This window comes from Eucyclogobius newberryi, unplaced genomic scaffold (genome assembly GCF_026437365.1).
Source record: "Eucyclogobius newberryi isolate DKJ021-1_F unplaced genomic scaffold, fEucNew1.0.hap1 SCAF_6, whole genome shotgun sequence".
In the NCBI taxonomy this organism is placed as follows: Eukaryota; Metazoa; Chordata; class Actinopteri; order Gobiiformes; family Gobiidae; genus Eucyclogobius; species Eucyclogobius newberryi.
The window spans coordinates 396,805-408,027 of NW_027316278.1; the positions used below are offsets into that span (position 1 = coordinate 396,805).

Sequence of the window (11,223 nt, forward strand, 5' to 3'; positions counted from 1 at the left end):
TTCCTCTGTATCTACCAACACTGAAATTTCCCCATGTGGGACAATAAAGGAATCTCTTATCCCTCGTGTCCTCCAGGAGCGCAGTGCTGCAGTTCCTCTCGTGTCCTCCAGGAGCGCAGTGCTGCAGTTCCTCTCATGTCCTCCAGGAGCGCAGGGCTGCAGTTCCTCTCGTGTCCTCCAGGGGCGCAGTGCTGCAGTTCCTCTCGTGTCCTCCAGGAGCGCAGGGCTGCAGTTCCTCTCGTGTCCTCCAGGAGCGCAGTGCTGCAGTTCCTCTCATGTCCTCCAGGAGCGCAGTGCTGCAGTTCCTCTCATGTCCTCCAGGAGCGCAGTGCTGCAGTTCCTCTCGTGTCCTCCAGGAGCGCAGTGCTGCAGTTCCTCTCATGTCCTCCAGGAGCGCAGTGCTGCAGTTCCTCTCGTGTCCTCCAGGAGCGCAGTGCTGCAGTTCCTCTCATGTCCTTCAGGGGCACTGTCGCTCTTGACCGGATGGGGGTGGCCGGAAGCGGCGCTGTTTCACCGTGTTTTTGCTCCGGAACAAACATAACTTTTGACTTGATTTGATCGTCTTTGCGCGGATCTGGAGGTGAAGATTGTCTTCTTTTTCTCTAACGTTTCTTTAGAAATGTGTTTTTGTTAAACGTTCCACCCGAAACATTCAACTGCTGCACGACTTGGTTTAGACCTGGTTTAGTCCTGGTTTAGTCCCGGTTTGGACCTGGTTTAGTCCTGGTTTGGATCTGGTTTAGACCCGGTTTAGTCCCGGTTTAGTGTCGGTTTGGACCCGGTTCAGTCCCGGTTTAGACCCGGTTTAGTCCCGGTTTAGTGTCGGTTTAGACCCGGTTTAGTCCTGGTTTAGACCCGGTTCAGATCCGGTTCAGACCCGGTTTAGACCCGGTTTAGTTCTTCTGAAAAGTTTCATGATGGTGCTTTTTCTTCAGCCACAGATTTAAAACGCTTTAATGTTCAGTATAAAATGATGGTTAGTTGCAGCTTCTAAAAAGAATCCTGTTTCAAAATCCCCCTGTCGTCATCAGAGGTCAGAGGTCATGGAGGAGGAGGAGTCCCGCTGCTTCCTGTCCAGGTTCAGGGGTGAATTCCCAGCTGCCCTCGAAAAACACACTCCTTTACCTATGAAACCTGCGAGTCCAAAGATCTGCCCTGAACATCTGCACGGAACCAGTCTGGACCTGGGCCTGAGACTGCTGCAGGACAGGTACTGATGGTCCCTCGGTCTTGGGGTCTCTCCTCTGTTGTTTACATGCGTGTTTGTTTCAGAGGCGCTCCCTCGGTCTTGGGGTCTCTCCTCTGTTGTTTACATACGTGTTTGTTTCAGAGGTGCTCCCTCGGTCTTGGGGTCTCTCCTCTGTTGTTTACATATGTGTTTGTTTCAGAGGCGCTCCCTCGGTCTTGGGGTCTCTCCTCTGTCGTTTACATATGTGTTTGTTTCAGAGGCGCTCACTCGGTCTTGGGGTCTCTCCTCTGTTGTTTACATGCGTGTTTGTTTCAGAGGCGCTCCCTCGGTTTTGGGGTCTCTCCGCTGTTGTTTACATGCGTGTTTGTTTCAGAGGCGCTCACTCGGTCTTGGGGTCTCTCCTCTTGTTTACATGCGTGTTTGTTTCAGAGGCGCTCCCTCGGTCTTAGGGTCTCTCCTCTGTTGTTTACATATGTGTTTGTTTCAGAGGCGCTCCCTCGGTCTTAGGGTCTCTCCTCTGTTGTTTACATATGCGTTTGTTTCAGAGGCGCTCACTCGGTTTTGGGGTCTCTCCTCTGTTATTTACATATGTGTTTGTTTCAGAGACGCTCCCTCGGTCTTGGGGTCTCTCCTCTGTTGTTTACATGCGTGTTTGTTTCAGAGGCGCTCACTCGGTCTTGGGGTCTCTCCTCTGTTGTTTACATGCGTGTTTGTTTCAGAGGCGCTCCCTCGGTCTTGGGGTCTCTCCTCTGTTGTTTACATATGTGTTTGTTTCAGAGGCGCTCCCTCGGTCTTGGGGTCTCTCCTCTGTTGTTTACATATGTGTTTGTTTCAGAGGCGCTCCCTCGGTCTTGGGGTCTCTCCTCTGTTGTTTACATATGTGTTTGTTTCAGAGGCGCTCACTCGGTCTTGGGGTCTCTCCTCTGTTGTTTACATGCGTGTTTGTTTCAGAGGCGCTCCCTCGGTCTTGGGGTCTCTCCTCTGTTGTTTACATGCGTGTTTGTTTCAGAGGCGCTCCCTCGGTCTTGGGGTCTCTCCTCTGTTGTTTACATGCGTGTTTGTTTCAGAGGCGCTCCCTCGGTCTTGGGGTCTCTCCTCTGTTGTTTACATATGTGTTTGTTTCAGAGGCGCTCACTCGGTCTTGGGGTCTCTCCTCTGTTGTTTACATATGCGTTTGTTTCAGAGGCGCTCACTCGGTCTTGGGGTCTCTCCTCTGTTGTTTACATATGTGTTTGTTTCAGAGGCGCTCCCTCGGTCTTGGGGTCTCTCCTCTGTTGTTTACATATGTGTTTGTTTCAGAGGCGCTCACTCGGTCTTGGGGTCTCTCCTCTGTTGTTTACATATGTGTTTGTTTCAGAGGCGCTCCCTCGGTCTTGGGGTCTCTCCTCTTTTGTTTACATATGTGTTTTTTTTTCAGAGGCGCTCACTCGGTTTTGGGGTCTCTCCTCTGTTGTTTACATATGTGTTTGTTTCAGAGACGCTCCCTCGGTCTTGGGGTCTCTCCTCTGTTGTTTACATGCGTGTTTGTTTCAGAGGCGCTCACTCGGTCTTGGGGTCTCTCCTCTGTTGTTTACATGCGTGTTTGTTTCAGAGGCGCTCCCTCGGTCTTGGGGTCTCTCCTCTGTTGTTTACATATGTGTTTGTTTCAGAGGCGCTCCCTCGGTCTTGGGGTCTCTCCTCTGTTGTTTACATGCGTGTTTGTTTCAGAGGCGCTCCCTCGGTCTTGGGGTCTCTCCTCTGTTGTTTACATATGTGTTTGTTTCAGAGGCGCTCCCTCGGTCTTGGGGTCTCTCCTCTGTTGTTTACATATGTGTTTGTTTCAGAGGCGCTCCCTCGGTCTTGGGGTCTCTCCTCTGTTGTTTACATATGTGTTTGTTTCAGAGGCGCTCCCTCGGTCTTGGGGTCTCTCCTCTGTTGTTTACATATGTGTTTTTTTTTCAGAGGCGCTCCCTCGGTCTTGGGGTCTCTCCTCTGTTGTTTACATATGTGTTTTTTTTTCAGAGGCGCTCCCTCGGTCTTGGGGTCTCTCCTCTGTCATGCTGCTGTGTCGGAGCTGCTTGAGAGCGACCTGACCATGTTCCACTGTCAGAGAGAAGAAGAAGAGCCGCTCTGTGAGTTTTAGTCTGATCTGATTCTGAGGCTAAAGTCATAAACTTCCTGTTCATTTTAGAATTGATTTTAAAACATTATTTGTTGTTACATTTTATAATGTCCCCAAAATGCCTTGGCCCCCTGCAGGGGGCGCTCCAGTGTAGTTTGACCTCGGAGCTGCAGGGGGCGCTCCAGTGTAGTTTGACCTCAGAGCTGCAGGGGGCGCTCCAGTGTAGTTTGACCTCGGAGCTACAGGGGGCGCCCTATCACATAGTTCTTGTTCTGCTCCTCAGTGCTGGACTCGGAGGCTGTGCTGCGTGTCTTTGTGGACGCGCTCATAAACGCCGCCCTCCGGTGGCAGCTGTCGGCTCCTGCACTTCCTGTTCAGCCTCAGCGTCTCGTCTCGTCTCACGCCATCAGAAACACTCGCCGCAAGATGGAGGACAAACACGTGATTGTCCCACACTTCAGCCTGCTCTTTGGACTGCACGTAAGACCTGCTGCTACTGCTACTGCTACTATTACTGCTGCTACTGCAGCTGCTACTGCTGCAACTACTACTACTGCAACAGCAACTACTACTGCATCTACTACTACTGCATCTACTACTACTACTACTGCAACTACTACTGCAACTACTACAGCAACTACTACTGCTGCATCTACTACTGCAACTACTACTGCAACTACTACAGCAACTACTACTACTGCAACTACTACTGCAACTACTACTGCATCTACTACTACTGCAACAGCAACTACTACTGCATCTACTACTACTGCATCTACTACTACTACTACTGCAACTACTACTGCAACTACTACAGCAACTACTACTGCTGCATCTACTACTGCAACTACTACTGCAACTACTACAGCAACTACTTCTACTGCAACTACTACTTCAACTACTACTTCATCTACTACTACTGCAACAGCAACTACTACTGCATCTACTCTTCTCCGCTTTGAAATTAAATTCTGTTTATTTTGTAATGCCTGAAATCACAAAAGCCGTTTCCTTTTAAGAACGACTCTGGAGAGAGGGAGGTTCATCTAGAGTCAGAGGGAGGTTCATCTAGAGTCAGAGGGAGGTTCATCTAGAGTCAGAGGGAGGTTCATCTAGAGTCAGAGGGAGGTTCATCTAGAGTCAGAGGGAGGTTCATCTAGAGTCAGAGGGAGGTTCATCTAGAGTCAGAGGGAGGTTCATCTAGAGTCAGAGGGAGGTTCATCTAGAGTCAGAGGGAGGTTCATCTAGAGTCAGAGGGAGGTTCATCTAGAGTCAGAGGGAGGTTCACCTAGAGTCAGAGGGAGGTTCACCTAGAGTCAGAGGGAGGTTCACCTAGAGTCAGAGGGAGGTTCACCTAGAGTCAGAGGGAGGTTCACCTAGAGTCAGAGGGAGGTTCACCTAGAGTCAGAGGGAGGTTCACCTAGAGTCAGAGGGAGGTTCACCTAGAGTCAGAGGGAGGTTCATCTAGAGTCAGAGGGAGGTTCATCTAGAGTCAGAGGGAGGTTCACCTAGAGTCAGAGGGAGGTTCACCTAGAGTCAGAGGGAGGTTCACCTAGAGTCAGAGGGAGGTTCACCTAGAGTCAGAGGGAGGTTCACCTAGAGTCAGAGGGAGGTTCACCTAGAGTCAGAGGGAGGTTCACCTAGAGTCAGAGGGAGGTTCACCTAGAGTCAGAGGGAGGTTCACCTAGAGTCAGAGGGAGGTTCACCTAGAGTCAGAGGGAGGTTCACCTAGAGTCAGAGGGAGGTTCATCTAGAGTCAGAGGGAGGTTCACCTAGAGTCAGAGGGAGGTTCACCTAGAGTCAGAGGGAGGTTCACCTAGAGTCAGAGGGAGGTTCACCTAGAGTCAGAGGGAGGTTCACCTAGAGTCAGAGGGAGGTTCACCTAGAGTCAGAGGGAGGTTCACCTAGAGTCAGAGGGAGGTTCATCTAGAGTCAGAGGGAGGTTCACCTAGAGTCAGAGGGAGGTTCATCTAGAGTCAGAGGGAGGTTCATCTAGAGTCAGAGGGAGGTTCATCTAGAGCCAGGTTCCTCACGGTTCTCTCAGGTTCTTCATGCTTCTCTCTGGTTCTCTGGTTCTTCACGCTTCTCTCTGGTTCCTCACGCTTCTCTATGGTTCCTCACGGTTCTCTCTGGTTCCTCACGCTTCTCTCTGGTTCCTCACGCTTCTCTCTGGTTCTCTCTGGTTCCTCACGCTTCTCTCTGGTTCCTCACGCTTCTCTCTGGTTCCTCACACTTCTCTCTGGTTCCTCACGCTTCTCTCTGGTTCTCTCTGGTTCCTCACGCTTCTCTCTGGTTCCTCACGCTTCTCTCTGGTTCCTCACACTTCTCTCTGGTTCCTCACGCTTCTCTCTGGTTCTCTCTGGTTCCTCACGCTTCTCTCTGGTTCCTCACGCTTCTCTCTGGTTCTCTCTGGTTCCTCACGCTTCTCTCTGGTTCCTCACGCTTCTCTCTGGTTCCTCACGCTTCTCTCTGGTTCTCTCTGGTTCCTCACGCTTCTCTCTGGTTCCTCACGCTTCTCTCTGGTTCCTCACGCTTCTCTCTGGTTCCTCACGCTTCTCTCTGGTTCTCTCTGGTTCCTCACGCTTCTCTCTGGTTCCTCACGCTTCTCTCTGGTTCCTCACGCTTCTCTCTGGTTCCTCAAGCTTCTCTCTGGTTCCTCACGCTTCTCTCTGGTTCCTCACGCTTCTCTCTGGTTCCTCAAGCTTCTCTCTGGTTCCTCAAGCTTCTCTCTGGTTCCTCACGCTTCTCTCTGGTTCCTCACGCCTTTCTCTGGTTCCTCATGGTTCTCTCAGGACGGCGTGCAGCGCTCGTACTTGGCCGTGTTCGATGGTCACGGTGGAGCGGACGCCGCCTCGTTTGCCTCGCTGCAGCTCCACGTGTCTCTGAGTCGACAGAAAGACTTGACCTCTGACCCCGAGCGAGCCTTTAAACGAGCCTTTAAAGAGACGGACCAGATGTTCCACCAGAAAGCACGACGAGAGGTGAGAACTGTCCTAGTTCTGTGCTAATGACATGCTAATGCTAGGCTACCATCTCTGCAGTAATGTGCTAATGACATGCTAATGCTAGGCTAACATCTCTGCAGTAATGTGCTAATGACATGCTAATGCTAGGCTAACATCTCTGCAGTAATGTGCTAATGACATGCTAATGCTAGGCTAACATCTCTGCAGTAATGTGCTAATGACATGCTAATGCTAGGCTAACATCTCTGCAGTAATGTGCTAATGACATGCTGATGCTAGGCTAACATCTCTGCAGTAATGTGCTAATGACATGCTAATGCTTGGCTAACATCTCTGCAGTAATATGCTAATAACATGCTAATGCTAGGCTAACATCTCTGCGGTAATGTGCTAATGACATGCTAATGCTTGGCTAACATCTCTGCAGTAATATGCTAATAACATGCTAATGCTAGGCTAACATCTCTGCGGTAATAAGCCTGTATTACAGTTATGTGTCATAAATATTCTCTTTAAACGTCTCATGTTCAGTAGAAATAATACTTTGATTCATTCCAAATATATTTTCAGATAAAATAAAAATCCAACTTTCTCCTCTGACCCTCCTGACCTATGACCCTCCTGACCTTTGACCCTCTTGACCTCTGACCTCTTCAGCGTCTGCGCAGCGGCTCCACTGCAGTGGCTGCTCTGATCCAGGGACAGCGCCTCCTGGTGGCCTGGCTCGGAGACTCTCAGGCTCTGTTAGTGCGAAACGGCAAAGAAGAAGAAATCATGGACCCTCACAAGCCTGACCGAGAGGTGAGACAGGACTGACCGAGAGGTGAGACAGGACTGACCGAGAGGTGAGAGAGGACTGACCGAGAGGTGAGACAGGACTGACCGAGAGGTGAGAGAGGACTGACCGAGAGGTGAGACAGGACTGACCGAGAGGTGAGACAGGACTGACCGAGAGGTGAGCCTGAGACAGGACTGACCGAGAGGTGAGACAGGCCTGACCGAGAGGTGAGCCTGAGACAGGCCTGACCGAGAGGTGAGACAGGCCTGACCGAGAGGTGAGACAGGCCTGACCGAGAGGTGAGCCTGAGACAGGACTGACCGAGAGGTGAGACAGGACTGACCGAGAGGTGAGCCTGAGACAGGACTGACCGAGAGGTGAGAGAGGACTGACCGAGAGGTGAGACAGGACTGACCGAGAGGTGAGAGAGGACTGACCGAGAGGTGAGACAGGACTGACCGAGAGGTGAGACAGGACTGACCGAGAGGTGAGCCTGAGACAGGACTGACCGAGAGGTGAGACAGGACTGACCGAGAGGTGAGACAGGACTGACCGAGAGGTGAGAGAGGACTGACCGAGAGGTGAGACAGGACTGACCGAGAGGTGAGAGAGGACTGACCGAGAGGTGAGACAGGACTGACCGAGAGGTGAGACAGGACTGACCGAGAGGTGAGACAGGACTGACCGAGAGGTGAGCCTGAGACAGGACTGACCGAGAGGTGAGACAGGACTGACCGAGAGGTGAGACAGGCCTGACCGAGAGGTGAGCCTGAGACAGGACTGACCGAGAGGTGAGACAGGACTGACCGAGAGGTGAGCCTGAGACAGGACTGACCGAGAGGTGAGCCTGAGACAGGACTGACCGAGAGGTGAGAGAGGACTGACCGAGAGGTGAGACAGGACTGACCGAGAGGTGAGAGAGGACTGACCGAGAGGTGAGACAGGACTGACCGAGAGGTGAGACAGGACTGACCGAGAGGTGAGCCTGAGACAGGACTGACCGAGAGGTGAGACAGGACTGACCGAGAGGTGAGACAGGACTGACCGAGAGGTGAGACAGGACTGACCGAGAGGTGAGCCTGAGACAGGACTGACCGAGAGGTGAGACAGGACTGACCGAGAGGTGAGACCAGGACTGACCGAGAGGTGAGACAGGCCTGACCGAGAGGTGAGACAGGCCTGACCGAGAGGTGAGCCTGAGACAGGACTGACCGAGAGGTGAGACAGGACTGACCGAGAGGTGAGAGAGGACTGACCGAGAGGTGAGACAGGACTGACCGAGAGGTGAGACAGGACTGACCGAGAGGTGAGCCTGAGACAGGACTGACCGAGAGGTGAGACCAGGACTGACCGAGAGGTGAGACAGGCCTGACCGAGAGGTGAGCCTGAGACAGGACTGACCGAGAGGTGAGACAGGACTGACCGAGAGGTGAGCCTGAGACAGGCCTGACCGAGAGGTGAGACAGGCCTGACCGAGAGGTGAGACAGGCCTGAACGAGAGGTGAGCCTGAGACAGGACTGACCGAGAGGTGAGACAGGACTGACCGAGAGGTGAGCCTGAGACAGGACTGACCGAGAGGTGAGACGGGCCTGACCGAGAGGTGAGACGGGACTGACCGAGAGGTGAGCCTGAGACGGGACTGACCGAGAGGTGAGCCTGAGACGGGACTGACCGAGAGGTGAGACAGGACTGACCGAGAGGTGAGACAGGCCTGACCGAGAGGTGAGACAGGCCTGACCGAGAGGTGAGACAGGCCTGACCGAGAGGTGAGCCTGAGACAGGACTGACCGAGAGGTGAGACAGGACTGACCGAGAGGTGAGCCTGAGACAGGCCTGACCGAGAGGTGAGACAGGCCTGACCGAGAGGTGAGACAGGCCTGACCGAGAGGTGAGACAGGACTGACCGAGAGGTGAGCCTGAGACAGGCCTGACCGAGAGGTGAGCCTGAGACAGGCCTGACCGAGAGGTGAGACCAGGACTGACCGAGAGGTGAGACGGGACTGACCGAGAGGTGAGACGGGACTGACCGAGAGGTGAGACGGGCCTGACCGAGAGGTGAGCCTGAGACGGGACTGACCGAGAGGTGAGCCTGAGACGGGACTGACCGAGAGGTGAGACAGGACTGACCGAGAGGTGAGACAGGCCTGACCGAGAGGTGAGACAGGCCTGACCGAAAGGTGAGACAGGCCTGACCGAGAGGTGAGACAGGCCTGACCGAGAGGTGAGACAGGCCTGACCGAGAGGTGAGCCTGAGACAGGACTGACCGAGAGGTGAGACCAGGACTGACCGAGAGGTGAGACCAGGACTGACCGAGAGGTGAGACAGGACTAGTGGGGTTGTGCGTGTGTTCCAGGACGAGCGTCAGAGGGTGGAGGCTCTTGGAGGGTGTGTGACGTTCATGGGCTGTTGGAGAGTCAATGGGACGTACGCCGTGTCCAGAGCCTTCGGTCAGTGCTGCCGCTGTGCCTTTGAGCACCACTCTTTACTCTGCTGGAGTCTGGCCTCTGACCTTTGACCTCTGACCTCAGGGGACTTTGACCAGAAGCCGTTCGTCTCGTCTGAAGCCGACGTCTCGAGCGTGGAGCTCCAGGGAGACGAGGACTTCCTGCTTCTGGCCTGCGACGGCTTCTTTGACTCGATCAAACCCTGCGCTGTCCCGGGGCTGGTGCTGGAGGCGCTGAGGGGCGGGGCTCAGGGGTCAGGCCAGGGTCAGGGGTCACAGGAGGCGGCCCTTAGAGTCGCTCAGGTTCTAGTGTCTCAGGCAAAAGACGCCGGCTCCAGTGACAACATCACCGTCGTGCTGATGTTCCTGCGACCGCCGCTAGAGATCCTCCAGGACTCCGCCCCCTCAGTCTGACCCTGCCCCTTTGCACTGAGTGAGGACTACAGCTCCCAGAATGCACTGCTGTCAGGACCGCACACTGTTTCAGGGGTTTTAATTTAAACATAAAAGTATTCACTGTCAGTATTTCAGCCAATGTATCGTTCTGATTGTTTTATGTGCAAAGAATCAGTGTTTAAACTGTTACGACTGTCCCGGACTGTCCCTGACTGACCCGGACTGACTGTCCTGGACTGTCCCTGACTGACCCGGACTGTCCCGGACTGTCCCTGACTGACTGACCCGGACTGACTGACCCGGACTGTCCCTGACTGACCCGGACTGACTGTCCCGGACTGTCCCTGACTGACTGTCCCGGACTGTCCCGGACTGACTGACCCGGACTGTCCCTGACTGACCCGGACTGACTGTCCCTGACTGACTGTCCCGGACTGTCCCTGACTGTCCCGGACTGTCCCGGACTGACTGACCCGGACTGACTGTCCCGGACTGACTGTCCCGGACTGACTGTCCCGGGTCTGAAACACTCACTAATGATTTATTAACAACGATGAACAAAAAAGCAAAAACGAGGATTAAATTGACTCTAAATTGAGAAAAAGTGTGAACACGTGTGTACAGAATACTGCAGTACTTTTCTACATACTGTAGTACTTTTCTACATACTGCAGTACTTTTCTACTGCAGTACTTTTCTACATACTGTAGTACTTTTCTTGTCTGTTTCTACAGTATTCAATGTGATTAATGTTGTGTTTTTGTACTTAAACTTGTATGTTCAACACAAAGTATTAAAAGTGTTTCTCTTGACGACTTTGTTTGAGAAGCTTCAATGAGTTCAGCTGGAGATGTTACCACTGCACACACTGCACACACTGGACAAACTGGACACACTGCACACACTGGAGACTGCACAAACGACACACTGCACACACTGGACCAACGACACTGCACACACTGGACACACTGCAAAAACTGCATACACTGGTGTCATGGAATTAGACAAACATGTCCTTGGGATGAGACATGCACCGATGCTATTCCTTAACACATAGAGAACACAATTCAACTTAGAATATGAAACGACACAGAAATATCAGACATTTGTGTGGCTGCATGGGAGAAAACGCGGGGACTGATCACGCAAGCTGTTGTAAGCAGCCTGGCTGACCCTCCTGTGTCTCACCCTGTTTTGTCCCATGCTGGTTGGTTTTATTAGATATTCTCGAATAGGCGGGTCACATTTCTCATTGGTCAGCTTCACATCAAGGCACTTGGTATTTTTCCGTAGAGATCAAGCCTTGGGTAAACATTACCCAGACTCCTCTGGGTTATCACCCCCCCTA

The 11,223-nt window shown here is 52.8% G+C and overlaps 1 protein-coding gene across 1 annotated transcript; it reads left to right on the forward strand.

Annotated features, from left to right (window-relative positions):
* Positions 1-480: 480 nt before the first annotated feature.
* Positions 481-10,508, forward strand: ppm1f (protein phosphatase, Mg2+/Mn2+ dependent, 1F). The gene is made up of 8 exons (XM_072433760.1): positions 481-580; positions 1,032-1,210; positions 3,191-3,300; positions 3,574-3,770; positions 6,083-6,271; positions 6,914-7,057; positions 9,390-9,483; positions 9,565-10,508. Exons 2-8 carry the CDS (start codon positions 1,044-1,046, stop codon positions 9,891-9,893), a joined length of 1,230 nt encoding a protein of 409 aa, XP_072289861.1. The 5' UTR covers positions 481-580; positions 1,032-1,043; the 3' UTR covers positions 9,894-10,508.
* Positions 10,509-11,223: the final 715 nt, after the last annotated feature.